Genomic DNA, 17814 nt, shown 5'->3' with positions numbered 1-17814 from the left:
TTAACTTTTTTAGAAAACAAATCTTTATATAGAAGATACAACAAAAACGAACCGTTCAAGAAACATGCTCGTGCTCATGATAATCAAGAGATTACCTCATACTATTGGGCATTTCTAAACAGGGGTTTATTAACAACTAGTGTGTATTTTTTTAAAAGAAAGAAAACTAACATGAACATATAGGTTTTAAAAATAGAAATTCTCTTCACAATATTTTGCACCGAGCTTAGGCAAACAAAACTATTGTAAGAAGGTACGACTTGTTGTAAGCATAATATGTTCTTTTACATAAGCTTTACGTTAAGATATTCTGATTCTTCGTAAACTATAAGCCATACTCGATAATCCATAGATGAATCTAGGGGATATATAGGAGCCGAGGGAGTGCCTTTTCCGCGACAAATCTGCGACGAACCCAACCCAATTATGCCTTTTTTCCGCGATACCGCGACGACACGAGTGTCTCACCGTTGTCCCGTGTGTTTTTCTGTGTGCTGCTTGGGTACCAAAGCCAGTGCAGTTTGCCCTAGTAGTACTATATTACCCTGGCCCCCACCCCTTCCTCCGTCGCGTGTCCATTTCACAAACAAATTCCTCGTCCTCTCTCCGCTCCGCCTCTCCCCTTCCTGCACGCCTCCCTCGCGCCGCTCCGCTCCTCTTGCAACCGTTCCAATCTTCTCCTCCCACACGCCCCCACCCCACCTCCGCCCGCCGCCGCCGCTGCCGAGGTGTGCGCCCTAGGGCTAGGGGGGGCCGGAGAGCGCCTGGCCTCGGGTGGTCGGGTTGCTAGCTCCGTGACAGCACCCACCGGGGGCCCCGGGCGTCTGTCGAGGAGGGAGGCGGGCGTAGCCGGAGCAAAGGGCGGCTCTCATCGCCCGGGGGTGCTTCTAGGGTTTGGGGGTGGGAGCGCGCCGTGGGGGCAGCCATGTCGCAGACCAACTGGGAGGCGGATAAGATGTGAGGACTTGTTCCTTCCGTTTTTTTTTTTGTAACCCTTGTTGCCCGTGGATTCGCGGCGTGCTTTGGTGGGAGGTGGTTTGTTTCTCTTCTGCTGCGCCTTGGTGGCGATTTTTCAGGATAAAATCACAGGGAAGGGTGTGGGAGGTTCAGTCCGTGCTCTTTGGTGGGAGGACTTGTGGCGTGTTTGGTCGCTAGGGTTTCGCTGGTGCTTTTTTTTTTTTGGATTCCCTATGGACTTCGTTTTTTTATTGGACGAACTCACTGTTTTGGCTTGCGGGACTAGTTTTCTGGATACTCTGCCGATTTGTGTGTTGGGTTTTGAAACACAAGATAATTTATTTGTGGAAATAACTGATTTACAAGAATTGATATAGCAGAACTTATCCATGCGATTTGAAATACCAACATGATTCTTATTCCTTATCTATCAGCCGGTTTTCAATATTCAACTCTATTATTTGAGCTATAGAAAGCTTGGGAAAAGAGGAGCGACATTTTATTCGTGGTGTTGAGTCTTTTCAGGACCTTTAATCCTGAATTAGCCTCCTACATCGTTTAACTTTACTGACAGTATGCTTGCGAGTGCTAGTGGATAACTTGATTTCATGTAGACATAGATGGAATGATTTGATCGGGCAGTTTCTTGTATGCCACTAAAAGTTAGATGTGGCCAAAAGGATCTGTATAGGCATGAGTACCTCATTCTCTTGTAACTAGACTACACTTCCACTGACTAAGTACATTTTGTTTGCATAGCAAGTAACAAGAAGTATGAATTGATATTGTTCTATGAAAATGTAGTCAATGTTGATTCATGTATAGGGTAATGGTCTGAAGACAGGAATAAAGGCAAGAGTGCACAGCTAGTGTCAATAATCACCAGGATTCTAGACCTAATTTTACAATTCCTTATTGCTTAATTACAATGGGTATATGAGACCTTCTATATCAGGTATAATAAAGCCTCCCCACTTGAAGCCACCCAGAGTTTTGCGGATGCCCGCGTTGCCCCTGTGCTAGCAGGCAGTGGGATTTTGAGCATACCGTAGCTCGGCAGTGATGTCCATCCGGCCTCCATATACTATATAAGGAAGACTGACTTGGCATCTAAGGAACTAATCTTTGATAGAATTAAAACTAATGATATGGTCTCTCTCTTTAGCCTCATATATTTCCTAATCTGGTAGTCTCCTACTCTCCTATCTATATTTGATCTATTCCATATTTGTCCTGCCTAACCTGCCCCATGGGCCTGGGCTATAGCCATAACACTAAACCCCTCATGGTGACACAGCTCGAATGAGCTGGCATACCTCACTGGTATCTTGACAATTCTGGATTTGTGTACATTAATAGGAGTCGACGCATAAGCAAATATGTCCTAGAGAAGACCTTATCGGGTGCCAAAGGAACTGAACCATGGTTCTTAAACATAAAGAAGTGACGCTGGTGCAGCCAGAAGGCAGAATGTTGGTGTTTCTAGTATGAATACTCTATAATCTGCTGAATAAATATGGTCATGGATGCATGGGAGGTTGGGGGCCGTGGAAGTTGATGGCAAAGCAGAGTAGTAATGTTAGCCGGAGTTGGGCTGGGGGTTGAGAGATGCATCAGGAAAGCAGGGGCAGAGTGAGCGGAAGGCAGAGAAAGTGAGGGGCGGTGCTAGCCGAGGGGGTGGGGGAAGTTGGCATAGTTGATTTGCTATTGAGAAACTAGATGCACCATTGAATATGTTAACTTTTCCAACTATTTTCCTATCGCTCTTCTTATAATCTGTTTATGTGTGCTAGTTTCTTATTCACTATTCTGCTTGAACATCCTTTGTAATAGTCTTGTACTTGGACAAAAGAGTTGCATGCTTGAGCATTTCTTTTAATCTCCGACCTAAATGTTTGACTGCTTGCTGAAACAGGCTGGATGTGTATATATATGACTACTTTATGAAGAGAAATCTGCAGGCAACCGCAAAGGCCTTCCAAGCAGAAGGGAAGGTCTCTTCAGATCCAGTTGGTATGTATTTCCCAGCAAGTTTTGTTAATCTATTTAAGTCATGAGTTTTTCTACGATTTTTGACCTTTTGTTAAGACTGTTTCACACTTTCTGAGATCTGCTTTCTTGCAGCGATTGATGCTCCTGGTGGTTTTCTTTTTGAGTGGTGGTCAGTCTTTTGGGATATTTTTATAGCAAGAACAAATGAGAAGCATTCTGATGTTGCCGCTTCGTATATTGAAGTAAGTTTCTGCACATCAAATTATCCTTTTGTGGACATATTTAATGTTTCAGCCTTTCAGGCATTTTAGTTTGGCATGCTAGTGTCTTCAAATAAGTCCTGCTTGAATCGTAAATTGGTAATCTGATCTAGTCAAGCCTTACCTATTTTACTTTGCCAATAACCAGCTTTAGATTGGTTAGTTCTTATGATTCCTTTTGTTCGTTTGTTGCTTTATCATTCAACTGCTTGTATTATATATGTGTCAGATCCATCCACCGTAAGCAGGTAATTCCGTTGTAACTTATGTTTTGCTTCAGTATTACATTGATCCCTTTTTGCTTGCTAGCAGCAATTTTACTAATGCTGTAGTCAACCGTGATAAATATTCCTATTTTGTTTGATTTGCATCTTTAGTCATGGTAGTATGAACTTGAAGAGGTCTTTTCCTGAATTGACAGTCCTAACTCAGTTTTGACTCACTGCTCTCTCAGACTCAGCACATGAAAGCAAGGGAGCAACAGCAACAGCAACAACAGCCTCCTCAACAGCGACAGCAGCAACCACAGCATATACAAATGCAACAAATGTTGCTACAAAGAGCAGCAGCACAGCAACAGCAACAGCAGCAGCAACAACAGCAGCAGCAGCAACAGCAGCAGCAGCAGCAGCAGCAACAACAGCAGCAGCAGCGCAGAGATGGTACTCATCTTCTCAACGGTACTGCAAGTGGACTTCCTGGAAATAATCCTTTAATACGGCAAAATCAGAGTACTGCAAATGTTATGGCAACAAAAATGTATGAGGAGAGGTTAAAATTGCCTTCCCAGAGAGATTGCTTGGAAGAGGCGTCAATTAAGGTAGCACGCACCGTTAGCCATAATCATTGATTGATGTTATCTTTATAGATTCTTCACCTCGCCAATATGTTCATTTTTGTCGGTAATATTATCATAACATTGAACTTCGGTTTCAGCAAAGATATGGAGAGAATGCTGGACAGCTACTTGATTCAAATGAAGCATTGTTGAAAGCATCTGCAAGTGGACAATCTTCAGGGTACCTACTGAAATTGTGAACTATGTATAATGAGTACTCTGAATTTGTGAACTTTATATAATGAGCACAAAGTACTTTAACAAGCCTTATAGTGTGTGCGGATGTAGTTGAGTTTTCATCATTCTTGTTATAGTCACCATTTTAACCTTATTCACAGTTCCACACTTGCACGTCTGGTATCAATACTCACAGAATTGTCTGTCTGTTGTCAGAAAATATGAATTTATTTGAACTCCTCCTTTTAATCATTTGGTTAGTTCTGGAGATAAATCAGATACACACTTTCTATTTGTTCTTCATATTTATAATGAATTTGCTGCTTCTGCATTTTGGCATTGCTTTTTTCATATAGTTGAGACACATGCATTGTTTTGGATCTGAGTACCCATTCTATTTCTGCCAGTTCCAGCTTAATTGCTTATGTAGATATAAATCATGTAGTTTTGTTCTGAAAATTGATGTGTCCAAAACAAAATTTACTGAAGTGTGGAACTGTGAATAAGGTGTTCTGAGACAGTTCATTTTCTTCCCTTTGTAGGCAAATTTTGCATGGTACTGTTGGTGGTCTTTCAGGCAGTCTGCAACAGGTTCAGTCCAGGAGCCCACAAATTCCTGGGCCAGCTCAGGTTAGTCAAGGGTATCCTGTATTTCTAATCTCTAACCATGCTTAGAGCAACTCCAAGAGTTCCCTATCCCAACTTGTCATCTCTGTTTTTTTGGCAAAATGAAAAAAAAAAAACTGTCTTCAACAGTGTGTCATCCGCCTTCCCAAAATTTAGCAATTTCCCATATCCTCTCGTTTGCGCGTATATTTGGGAGTCGGCGTTTCACTTGGCATCTAGAAGAATACGACGCAGGATTTCTTTCGCGTGCCGGCTACCAACAGTTTTGATGCCTATTTCTGTTTTTGGCAAGTGGATTATCCCAAACTCTTGGAGATAGCACTAATTTTCCCTTGCCAAATTGTTTACAAACTTGCCAAAACACAGGATTTGGGAAACGGAAATTGGGGAACTCTTGGAGTTGCTCTTACCTCCATGGTGAGGAGGAAATAGTAAATGTCAACATGTATTTCTCACATTATTCATATTATTAGCAGGGTATCAAGACAGAGATGAACCCCATTTTGACACCACGGTCAGCAGGCCCTGAGGGGTCGTTTATGGGTGTCCAAGGTAACATGTTTTCAGTATAGCCCCTGGAATTATTGCAGTCTTTGTAATTCCTTTCTTAGTTCAGTTTGTAAGACAACTGTAAAATGAGACTCCTGTAATATTATAGGACCTTGGAACACAATCTTTTTTATTTTATAGAACCTGAACCAGATGTATTTTTAACAGGATCTAATCAAGCTGGAAACAATTTGACTCTGAAAGGATGGCCACTCACGGTAAGGTTTAGTTTATGATCAAGTAATAACTTTGATCTTGGACATTAATAGTTTCTATATAGATAGTCTGCCAGAAATATTAAATTTATTATTTTGCTTCAATTAGATGTTGGCATCACCTGCCAATCTCTCTAGGTTACGATATGATTCAAAATACCAATATAAATTTGTAGGATCTAAACTGTTTGGGATTTTTCCAATAGCAGCTAGCAACTTGAAAACATCAACTCTCCTTCCATATCAAACCAGTCCCCACTGCAGAAAACATATTTTATGTTCTTCTCCTTCTGATTAATGCTCCTGCAGTCCTGCTATGGACTAATCCTAGGTTTAACTCCCCTATATCGAGGAAATGCAATGTCCTGTTTTCCCTTGGGTGTACATGCTTGCTCTAGTTTGTTAAAGATATAGGCCGTAGCCCCCCGTTTTCCACGCTCACGCTTCTCAAACTGCTAAACGGTGTATTTTTTGCAAAAATATTCTATAGGAAAGTTGTTTTAAAAAATCATATTAATATATTTTATATTCTTTTAATAATTAATAACCAATTAATCATGTACTAATTTATTACTATGTTTTCTGCGCCGGATAACTAACCCACCCTCTCACCCCAAACGAACGCGGCCTATAGTCTGTCTTGTAGCACCTCTACTGAGCAATGTAAGCACACAAGTCTTGCCATGTTGTTTGTGTTTTGTTTGCACTGTACATTTGTTTAGTGCAATTGTAATTCATTCACCAAATTTCACATTTGCCTCGCTCATTCACCTTATGTCTAAAACTTAAATCCATCCTTGATTGTTGTTGGGTCTAAGCCTCTGCCATGTACGTAGTTAATTTGTGGCAGTTTGTGTATTGGTAATATAGGTCATCATTAATATCAATTTCGGGACCAACTTGCAATTTTCTTTTCCTATATAGTGGTAAATGACTCTGATTGGCATCTATTATTTTTTTTGAACAGATACGGTGGGGGAAGCCCCCACGGTATAAAATTTTATAAAAAAAAGAAGAAGCCGTTAGGCCGTAGGACCCAAAATTATTTTATAAATAAAAGAAGAAACAGTTACCGTGGGGAAGCCCCCACGGTAATATAAATGACTCTGATTGGCATCTATTATTAATTGACTGCTTATCTATCTATTGGTGCTTATTTGCATATGCTTTTTTTTTCCTTTTGTTTTCACAGGGACTTGAACAACTGCGCTCTGGACTTCTACAACAGAAGTCATTTGTGCAGAATCAACAGCAACTGCAACAGCAGATTCATTTTCTTACTCCACAACAGCAACAGCAGCTTATGTTGCAGGCTCAGCAAAATATGGCTTCCCCTACATCTAGTGATGTTGACAGCAGACGATTAAGGATGATGCTTAACAACAGGCAGACAAACAGTGGTGGTGATATTATTCCAAATATTGGCTCTCCTAGTCTAAGTGGTGGAGATGTAGATATCCTGATAAAGGTATATCTTTGATTTTTCTACCTTACATTTGTTATTTACCATTTAATTGGTGTAAAAGCTTTTATTGCTGAGATTTACTTTTCAGTTTTTCAGTTAATGCATGTTGTACATTCTTAACATCTTGCTGTATGCGACAGAAGCAGCTGTCTTCCATTTCCCCGTACCATTAGGCCTGTAATCCTTTACAAAGATTGTTGATATGATAACCATGCTGCCTATTCAATTTTTGAGTAGTAACTCAAAGTTACCTTGTGTACATCAAGTTTCTTAATATCTACTCTCTATTTCATATTGTAAGTCACTTTGGCTTTGTCCTAAGTCAAACTTCAAGTTTGACCAAGCTTACAGACAAAGATAGGAACATTTTCAACTGAAAATAAATATACTATAAATATATTTAATGAAACTAATTTGGTATTGTAGATGTTAACACATTTTTATATAAATTTGGTCAAACCTCTTCAGGTTTGACTTAGTACAAACCCAAAGTGACTTATAATATGAAAGGGAAGGAGTATGTTCTATGTTTTCTGATATTGAATTGACGATTTCTCTTTTAGTATTGTTATATTTCTGTTTTTTTCTTTATGCTTACATTGTGCATATAAGATGATCTAGATTACTGTAATGTTCATGTTGTTCTCATTTTATAATACACTATCCTATGTGTTGTTTTTCTCTCTCCTTTGTCCATTCCCATGTTCTTATATGGATTTTTCTGCATAGTAGAAGAAAATTGCTCAGCAGCAACAACTGTTTCAGCAGCAAAGCAACAGCCAGCAGCATCCACAGCTTCAGCAGCCTGCTGTCTCCAGTCAGCAGTCTCAAAACTCAAATCAGCTTCTCCAACAAGAAAAGCCTGGAATTGGAAGTATGCCTGTTGATGGGGGCATGCCAAACTCTTTCGGTGGAGCTGATCTAGTATGATTCTTATCTGTATACATCCATGCTTGCACTTAGACCTATTATACTACTGTTCATGATCGGATCGTGGTCTGAATGGATAACTGTTAGTTTTGTGGAATCTAACTGCTTTTTTGCTTATCCTGTTATATATACAAGAATTGCCATGAAATGCATCATATGCTATTTTCGGTTTTAAACTTGCAAACCTGTTCAATGACCGAGCTAAGTGCTTTGTGCTTTATGGGAACCTCTGAAATGGATCTTCTATATAAGGTTCTGGAGCTAAGTGATTTGTGCATTTGTTTCATGCATGTATTAATATAACAGTTCTATGCTTCACTGCAATTGATTGTACTTTGGCATGGAAATTCTGTTGTGCTGTAGCTTTTCCTGCTGACAGAATCACCTACATTCTCACTGCTACTGATGTTCTTTCACTTGTCTAAGTAAAATTTAGAATTGCTTGTCACTGATTAAGATAATATGAAGAAAATATATAACTTGATGACAGTGATTCAATTGCATAAAATGCGTTGTTTATTGTCCAGACTACTAAGAAGAGAAAGAAACCTGGTTCATCCTCTGGTAGAGCCAATAGTTCAGGAACTGCAAATACTGCTGGCCCCTCTCCAAGCTCTGCACCATCAACGCCTTCCACTCATACACCAGGAGATGCAATGTCTATGCCGCAGCTGCAGCAGAATGGTAGTTCTGCAAAACCGTTGGTAATGTTTGGCTCTGATGGCGCTGGAAGCTTGACATCTCCAGCAAATGCGCTGGTATGAACATATTTTATTTGAACAAATCCATTTTTTACTGCTCAACTATAGTTCAGATTCAGAAATCTCCTCAACCCCTTTTGTTTTGGTGGTCTGGCACCTGTGTCAAAGCATGTGCATCCCTTAACACACCTAGGTGTTATCGTCAACATATCTCAGAACCCCTCTTCAAAATCTTAGTTTTTTTTCACACTCCATCCCTTATCACTCATTCTAGTTTGCTAGGGTATCAGATTTCCATTAAAATTATACTACATGTTGAGTTGTTTACTAGTATTTCCACATTAAGAAAAAAAATACTCAGCCTAGATAGCTTTCTCCACGTCCCATAGCACACATGCTTGTTTATCTTCTTTAGCGCTCTTAGCACCTACTAGCATAGGCTCCCAATGTATCATTGAAATGAGAACAAAAAAAGGCTAGCAAACCACATTTTCTAAAGAAAAACCTTGTACTGTTCACTAATTCTAATCGCTTCCGTCCATCCAAACAGATTCAATCCAAGATATGTATCCAAATTTTGAGTGGTATCTCGTTCAGTATAAGTGTATAACTATATAGGCTTGACTGCAGGATTCCACGTAAGATAGAATTAGCGATTTGGCTGCCAGCATGGCCAATAGTGAATGTTTTGGTAGTTGGAGGGTGAAATGTGAATAGTTTTCAGAGTTGGAGATTTTTTTTCTGGATTCTGTGATTTGGCTGCCAGCATGGCCAATAGTGAATGGTTTTGATAGTTGGAGGGTAAAATATGAATAGTTTTCAGAGTTGGAGATTTTTCTCGGCAATAATAACTGAGGGCATCAGTTAGTCTTGTACTCCCTCCATATTTTTTATATGAAGCCGTTGACTTTTGAATCTACGTTTGACCGTTCGTCTTATTCAAAATTTATATCTAAATATGCAAAATTATAAAGCATTCTTAAAGTACCTATAATAATAAATCATATTATAACAAAATAATTAATAATTATACATTTTTTTGAATATGACGGAAGGTCAAACGTGGACATAAAAGTCAACGGTGTCATTATATAAAAAAATATGGAGGGAGTATGTCCTTAAAAAGGGCAAATTTTTCTCTTGTTCATTTGCATTAACTGTCTGACCACAGAAAGTCTTCAATTTCAGGGTGATGTGGATCGTTTGCTAGAAGATGGTTCATTGGATGAAAATGTTGAATCTTTTCTATCTCAAGATGAAATGGACCCTAGGGATCCCTTGGGACGCTGCATGGATGCCAGTAAAGGTGTGTGTTTTCCCATATCCTTCTGATACCTGGCTGTTGTATCCAATCAACAGGAGTTGTAAAGGAACGGACATAGTCTCATTATAATCTGCACTGTTGATCTCGTGCCACCCACCTTTGAGAGCAAGATATGTTTGCCATTACTTTGCTTTTAAAAATCTATCTTCGCATTTAACTACATATATTAAATAAGAAATGTCTCCAATAACAGATCGTAGTGCTGGTTTTAGTTGCTTCTCTTGGCTATATGATGAAGCTTCTGCTTGATTGCAACTTTTTATACAGGGTATGGTTTTTCCGAAGTTGCGAAGGCACGGGCAAGTGCAACCAAAGTTAGCTGTTGTCACTTCTCTTCTGATGGCAAACTGGTTGCTACTGGTGGACATGATAAAAAGGTGCAGTTGTTAAAACAATATATTTTGGTTTTCTTTAGTGCTTCAAAATCTTCAGCGCATGCCTCTTACTCTGTGCAGGTTCTTTTATGGTGGACAGAGCCTGGTCTAAAGCCTAAATCTTCGTTAGAAGAACATTCGGCTTTGATTACTGATGTTCGATTTAGCCCAAGCATGTCACGGCTTGCTACATCATCCTTTGACAAAACCGTGCGGGTTTGGGATGCTGACAATGTATATTCTTTCATATCATATATTTCAAGAAAAAAAAGTTACTACATTGAACTTTTAAGTTTGGTAATCAACCATCAACTATAAAACTAACGGGACAACTGTAAAGATAACTGTTTTAAATGTTTGAGCATGTAAAACGTCTGGTTTTGTAGTTTGATATGATTTTTTTTTTTAAGATTTCCACAAGAGTTCAATTTTGTAAAATGGGCATTTCCAATATTTTGTTGCGTAGTCATCTGTTATCCTGTTAGGGTGCTAATAGCCTATTGTGATATTGCATTGTAAGATGTTCTGTATCCTAGAAACATGTAGCGACTAATTGATTGACAATGTGCAGACTGATTATTCACTCCGTACTTTCACCGGTCATTCAGCATCTGTTATGTCACTTGATTTTCATCCAAATAAAGAAGATATTATTTGCTCCTGTGATGGTGATGGTGAAGTCCGCAGCTGGAGCATAAATAATGGTAGCTGCCTGACCTTTGTTCAGGTCTTTAAGGTATGCTATATGGTATTTTGACTATTTTCTGCTTTAGCATTCAGCTTCTGATTCTTGTCTCTGTCTCCAATCTTTTTCCCCCTACAGGGAGGTGCTACTCAGATGAGATTTCAACCTCACAAAGGAAAATATCTTGCAGCTGCATTGGAGAAGGCAATCTACATACTTGATGGCGAGACACAACTTTCTTGTAGAAAACCCCTGCAGGTCTGTTAGCATTTACACATCCAGAATGTGTATGATGAAGCATTTGCTTTGCCTTATATTTATAACTACATTTATGTGGCACCATGCCTTCGCCACTACCACTAGTATACTCACACCAATCGTCATTGCCATTCTTGATCATTCACTTGGTACAGTGATTCATAAATAGGTTTTTTAGGACTTGAATGTTCAGAGAAGTGATTAACCCAATTAATATTCTTATATCCTTGATTTGTCAGCAGTTCTGGCTTTTTGCCCACTATCTTTGATTCACATACTGGATTCTTAGTTCTAAGTTTTGGGGAAACTTGCAAAAATGCAAAATCTTCATGCGCTACACTGATTCAGTGTTGAGAGACGTCAAGCAGTATATCTTATGACAACGAAATTTGTTTAGATTTATAATGTAATTTAGTTTACTTTTCGTCAAGTTTCCGTTGATTTTTTTTATGGCTTCTTAGAAGTACTGTAGAAGAAACCCATGACAGTAATTCCCATAATGCCTTATTTGCTACTATCTCCATTTTATATTGTAAGATTTTCTAGCCTTGCCTAAATTCATCGATTGATGAATATATATAATTTATATATATGTCTAGATTCATTAGCATTCATATGAATCAAGGCAAGGATAGAAAGTCTTACGTTGTGAAACGGAGGGAGTATAAATGGAGGGAGTAGAAAGACTTTTGGGGTTTGCTTAAGTTTATCCATATGTTAATGTATATGTTTTGTTTATGTGTCTAGATTCATTAGTACACATGAATCTAGGCCAAGCCAGAAAGTTTTATAACGTGGAACGGAGAAAATACATGTTAGAGACCGTTACCCAACTGATATGATTAGGCCTTTATGGCAGTACCTTTAGATTGCCAAGTATCTTTAGGTCCAAGTTTCGATGGAAGTTTTACTGGTATTTGTACCATGTAGGGGCACACGAAGAATGTTCAATCACTTTGTTGGGATTCTACGGGCGACAATTTGGCTTCTGTCAGCGAAGATTGTGTCAGAATATGGTCATTTGCTAATGGGCATGATGGTGAATTTGTGCACGAGTTGAATTGCAGCGGGAACAAGTTCCATTCATGTGTTTTTCACCCCTCTTACCCATTTTTGCTAGTAATTGGATGCTATGAGGCAAGTTTATCTTATCTTCTTGGCATAGTTCAGTTATTTTGTGAGTGCTCTTGTGATTAATAATAGTATATATTCGTTTATTTTCATCATGCAGTCTTTGGAACTCTGGGACATTAGGGAGAAAAATGCCATGACGATCAACGGTGCTCATGATGGTTTAGTTGCAGCACTAGCAGCATGTAGCGCAACAGGGAAGGTTGCGTCAGTAAGTCATGATAGGTCTGTCAAGCTCTGGAAATGACTTGTAAAATGGCTGTCGTTCACATCGGTTTTTTACAGTTTGGTGGTTAGGTGATATAGGGAAAAAAAGGAGATGGTTTTCTGCTTCAGGTGGCCACATGACAAAATGGTAGCTAACCAAAATTTCTTGAACCGCTTGGGTGCAAGAACTAACATCGTTTTTGTTTTGTGGTTATCTTCGATTGTATCGTGTATGCTGCAGTATTAGCTTCTGAAGTTTGCAACTCTGTAGAAATGCTTGCTGGCGTGCTGTAACTCTGAACATGTACTGATCATAAGTTACCTACTCTGTTAGTTTTTGTTTTATTTCCCTCTGTTCTTTTGTGATGCATTTGTCAGTTTTGTCCCCATGATCCTGATTCAAATCTTTGTTAGTCGTCAACCTCACGATAGGGAATCCTACCTGTCATTTAGTGTCTCGTTCTTCTTTCTTCATCCCCTGCCTTACGTGGCCCACACAATGTCTACGTTTCGTTTCCCAGCAAATTTTTGGATTATTTTTGGCACACTTTCTAAGCTCTTGAACAATGTGATTTGTGTAAGGTCTTTTACAATGTGCTACAAAAATAGTTATTACTCCCTGTGTCCCATATTAATATTTGACCACTTGTCTTATTTAAAAAAAATTAAAAAATATTTATTTTGTTTATTATTTTGTTTATTATTAAAAGTAGTTTAAGTATTACTTATAAGTTTTTATATTTGCACTAAATTTTTGAATAAGATGAATTGTTTTGAATAAGATGAATGATTAAAAATTATAAGTGAATTGTCATAATCAGTGAGGGAGTATATAATAAATGCTCTTACGTAGGTTGTCTTTATATAATGAGTAATGAGTGTGGTTTCTATAACATTAATTATTAAAATAATTCTTAGCCATATGAGTTGTCCATAAGAATAAATGTTCCTATATGCTTTTAACATTTGGTATCTACTTTGTATTTCTCTATTTATAAGCATTGTGAAGTTTGATATAACTAATGCCAAGTGCGATGTTTTCACCTGTATAGATTACATGGTCTCGTGTATACACGGTACATGTCCTAAAAATATTTTGTATAAAAGTACATAGTATCTTTCTAGAGCAAAATTTTAACTTACATCATTTGTTTATACCCTCAAATTAGATAGTAAAAAAATAGATAATTACTCTTTATCTCAACTATCTCACAAACCATTTAGATCTGTGACTCCAGCATTTTACCCTAATCGCGGTATCACATTCATACCTATTCTAAGGTGTAGATAACAATTCTGCAGATAGCTAGTGTGGAGAAGTTCAACAAACCAAAACAAAAAAAAATTCCATTCCATCTAGCTATCGCTTTGCACACAAGCGAACATAGTATTTCTTTTTATTTTTAGGATAGGATAATTAGATTGGTGCCATCAAATTTGATCATTCTGAAAAAATATTGGAGACGAAAATTTGATCATTATGAAAAAATGCCATCGCGGGAGGGGCAAAGTGGAGGCCGAGCACGAAAACAGAAAAAATAGCACGATCGATTCACTTTTGGCGTGAAAACTGGTTTGGGAATGCATAGAATCACCTCAAATATTGGATACATTTGAGATGATATTAGGAATAACCAAATTTTAGGAATGTATTTAGGTATCTGTTGGAGATGTGTTTTTTGATCAACTTTCCAATTTTTGGTTTTTATGATTCATTTAGACATCTCTTGGAGATGCTCTTTAACCGTGGCTATTCGATACCCTGCTGAATTTTGGTTATGGACAGGTTGCTACACTTGCAAGTTCAATCAACCAAGCAACTTTCTATGAAAATTGTATTATTTCTAAAAAAAGTTCAGCTCACTGTTGTGACAGATTAAAGAAAAGAAACAAGACAGGAGCTGACAAAAGGAAAAACATCGATTCATAAAATTGGACAGATTATCGTCTACATACAATTGTGTGTTTATAATATTATCATCTATGGACATAAACATCAACGGCTTTCTAGAAAAGCCTGGGGCTAGCAAAAGGAGAGCGCAGAGCAAAGTAGTAATAACCATCCAAACAATGTCCCACGAGGAGCAATCAAAACAATGTCCCACGAGGAGCAAAGTACTAACAACCATTATGACAAGCTCGGTCATCAGCGTGGCTTATCACTTATGCCGCACCTCAATCATGTCCTCATCCTCTAGGTCAAGGTCCTCTGGTGTGCTTGCTGGGTCAAGTTTGTCACCATCGAATACAAATGTCAGGTCGGCCAGGCTGAGGTTAACCTTCTTAGCATATGCCTTAAAAAGCTTGTCGAACTTCTCATCCTGTAATGAGAAAGCACACGAGGTTAGTTTAAATTCACGTCAGCAAGGTAAATGGACAGCTAAAAGTCAAAATCTATGCACTGCACGTAATGTAGATATCATCCAATGAGGTAAAGCTTCAACAATCAAATGAAGAGAAACTGTATCAGACATTACTTTGTGAAACTAAATGTAAACTGGTTTAATAGAAGAGTGCGCGCCAAATTGTCACAACCATCTGTTAGAAAACTTGAACCGCCTAAAAATGTCTAACATCATATAGGTTATGTTATTATGCATTGCTAATAGTAGCAGTGGTACTCCATTAGAAAATCATAACCTTGTATATGCGGAACTGCTGCTGTCCAGCTTTGTCCTGGATTGTTATGACCACCTTTTGTCTTGCATTCTCCACCTGTCGTTCAGATGAGTTGTCTAGATCTATATGTTCAGTTGGTATTCTGGCCTGAACCTTTTGCTTAGCAGTTTGGACTACCTTTTCCAGAAAATCATCAGCTGATTCAGCAAATTTCGCCATCGCTTGCTTTTGTAATCTGCATTTATGTAACCAGAAGTCAGATGATCATAAGTCGCATTTCTAGGAATCAGTAATAAGAAAGAAGACAAGCACACTGATTAAAAATCAAAATTCCCAGCATCACACAAGAATAATAGTATATACAGGAGTTCCATTTCAACTCCCAGATATATCTGGATGTCTGTAGGCAGACTACAGCCAGAAACTTTAGGTGCAGACTAGTTTCTCCAGCAAAATTTTCAGAAAAACTCAATTACAACCAATCATTAAGGAATCATAGACAGTAGGATGCTCTAATTGGTTACCATTAGGTAAGAAAAGCAAAGGGTATTCTGGCCATATTAAACATGAAACAGAATGAAAAGCAGCTTCATCCTCACATTTTTTTAGAGAAGGGTATTTTTACCCGGCCTCTATATCCGGTTGGATATATGCAGCCATTCTTTTTCTTTTTAATTTAGGAAATTAGCCCAAGTAGGAGACTTAGCCCCTTAAATAACCCAACTTGAAATTCATGCTCCTATGAAGATTTGAACCCAGGACCACTCATCCTCACATGATAATGAACTGAGATGTTGGCATGCGGAATACCTAGTAACAGCACCACATGTTTCAATGAACAGCAGTGCATTCATCTTATAAACTTATATGCAGTAAATCTGCATCATCTGAAGTTAAAAAAATAATGTTGCCAAGCTCTTTCCATGACCAGTAAAAGATGATGGTGAAAACAGCACAGTCCACCTTTCACTCTCCGTGTATTCTAATGTAGACAAGACAAGCAGTATAAGGGAATGAATTGTTAGTATGTCTTCAACAGTCTTAGAATAAAATGCAGTAAGTATATTTTTTAATGACGAGGACAGATTTGTGGAATAAGCAACTGCAAAGTAGAAACTGTACTCCTTAGCATTCAGCAATTCCTCATTTACCAGGCTCACCAATTGTGGCTAGTCCCACACATACCTGATGCAGCTGATTGGCACACGATGCTGTCATCTAGTCAATACGAGTACATGAGCCACCTAAAGAACACAGCTGCACATCCTGGTACTACATGACTTTCTTAAGCTCACCACATCATCTAATTCATACCAAGTATGCATACCGATACAACACTAGAAGCAGTAATCAACATCAGCACCAACAGCTAAACTTACAGAAGGCACAATGTGAAGGTGGAAACCATACAAAGCTATACCTCAGCTCCCGCAATACGCTACTCTCCTCCAATTCGGGCCTGACAGTGCACTTGGTCTTGGGCGGCGGCGGCGGTAACCAATCCTCCTCTCCTAAGTCCACCACTGCTGCTGCCCTCGGGGCAGTGTCAGCGTTCTGAACAGCCTCACTCCCCCCCTAAGAACCATAGAGATAACCACAAACGAAATCAAACACTTCCATCCCGAAACCAAACCCTTACTCGAATCGAACCGAATTCGCGCGTGCTCACGTTGGGGTTGGCGTCGCCGTCGACCCCGGCCGCCTTCCGTCGCTTGTTGCAGTGGACGAAGATGTCGGAATTCTCTATGTCGGTGTCTGCACATCGGAAGAGGACAAAGCCCTGAGCGAATTCCCCCCAGGCGGGCAAAACCCTAACCCGATAGAACCGAGGCGGGGATCCGCCCCCGCAAGCGACGCGAATGGGGGCGCGTACCGTCGAAGCTGAAGGCGATGGTGGGCTGCACGCGGGAGTAGTCGAAGAGCGGCTCCAGCTCCTCCTCGTCCGCCGCAGCCGCCGCCTGCACCAACCGCGAAATCCAACCGCTTCAACACCGCCGGTAATCGAACCGCCGGTGGAGGAGGAGGAGGGGTAGGGAGAGACCGTACGTACCATTGAAATCACGAGGCGCGCGACCTGAGTGGGGGATCCCTCCGGCCGGGCCGCCGGCGGCGATGCGATGAGTTTTTGGAGGGGATTTTGGATGGAGGGAGGGAGGTGCTGCGGATTTTGGAAGCGGATTTGAATTTGGTGTTCGCTAATTATTGCTGGGGTGGGAGACAGGCGAGCGAGAGCCTTTTCCTTCCGCGGGAAGATTCTGGAGCATTGGCTAAAAAATCGAACCGGTGGTAGACTTGCTCAGGTGTTCGGTTCACACGTGGAATCGTCGGTTTTCTATTTATTAACATTATATTTGATTTGTATTATTTTTAATATACAATTATTACAAATTATAAAATATATAAATAAACCAATGGATATATTACTATTACGGCTAGGTGGGAGACAATTAAGGGAGAGCTTTTCCTTCTGCAGGAAGATTCTCGAGCAATGAATAAAAAGATCGG

The 17814-nt window shown here is 39.4% G+C and overlaps 2 protein-coding genes across 3 annotated transcripts; one reads left to right on the top strand and one right to left on the bottom strand.

The window, feature by feature from the left end:
- Nucleotides 1–572: 572 nt before the first annotated feature.
- LOC102705201 (transcriptional corepressor LEUNIG-like) lies at nt 573–13035 on the top strand. Of its 2 annotated transcripts, none has more exons than XM_006644288.3 (18): nt 573–957; nt 2873–2970; nt 3082–3191; nt 3664–4029; nt 4146–4228; nt 4767–4854; nt 5328–5403; nt 5569–5618; nt 6808–7083; nt 7813–8004; nt 8538–8768; nt 9900–10017; nt 10303–10412; nt 10491–10643; nt 10981–11145; nt 11233–11352; nt 12283–12489; nt 12584–12730. In XM_006644288.3, exons 1-18 carry the CDS (start codon nt 926–928, stop codon nt 12728–12730), a joined length of 2622 nt encoding a protein of 873 aa, XP_006644351.1. In that variant the 5' UTR covers nt 573–925. The 2 variants fall into 2 exon arrangements, with proteins under 2 accessions (XP_006644351.1, XP_015699155.1); XM_015843669.2 differs by having other exon boundaries at nt 574–957; nt 5325–5403; nt 12584–13035.
- A 1557-nt stretch (nt 13036–14592) lies between these two features.
- On the bottom strand, nt 14593–17542 carry LOC102704385. Its single transcript, XM_015837897.2, has 6 exons — nt 17360–17542; nt 17183–17267; nt 16979–17064; nt 16730–16884; nt 15331–15544; nt 14593–15011 (listed from the first exon to the last, which is right to left on the bottom strand). Exons 1-6 carry the CDS (start codon nt 17360–17362, stop codon nt 14850–14852), a joined length of 705 nt encoding a protein of 234 aa, XP_015693383.1. The 5' UTR covers nt 17363–17542; the 3' UTR covers nt 14593–14849.
- Between the last annotated feature and the right edge of the window lie 272 nt (nt 17543–17814).

The sequence above is a fragment of the Oryza brachyantha genome, chromosome 1 (assembly GCF_000231095.2).
Source record: "Oryza brachyantha chromosome 1, ObraRS2, whole genome shotgun sequence".
Taxonomy (NCBI): domain Eukaryota; kingdom Viridiplantae; phylum Streptophyta; class Magnoliopsida; order Poales; family Poaceae; genus Oryza; species Oryza brachyantha.
This window is presented reverse-complemented; position numbering and strand designations above follow the sequence as displayed.

Bases quoted from the DNA above. Each gene is read 5' to 3' on its own strand.
- LOC102704385 (XM_015837897.2), bottom strand. The intron at 16,885-16,978 runs GTGAGCACGCGC...TATGGTTCTTAG, and splicing joins ACGGCGACGCCAACCCCAAC to GGGGGGAGTGAGGCTGTTCA. The intron at 15,545-16,729 runs GTATAGCTTTGT...ACATAAATGCAG, and splicing joins AGCGTATTGCGGGAGCTGAG to ATTACAAAAGCAAGCGATGG.
- LOC102705201 (XM_015843669.2), top strand. From the start codon at position 926: ATGTCGCAGACCAACTGGGAGGCGGATAAGAT. The intron at 4,030-4,145 runs GTAGCACGCACC...CTTCGGTTTCAG, and splicing joins TGGAAGAGGCGTCAATTAAG to CAAAGATATGGAGAGAATGC. The intron at 12,490-12,583 runs GCAAGTTTATCT...TTCATCATGCAG, and splicing joins TAGTAATTGGATGCTATGAG to TCTTTGGAACTCTGGGACAT.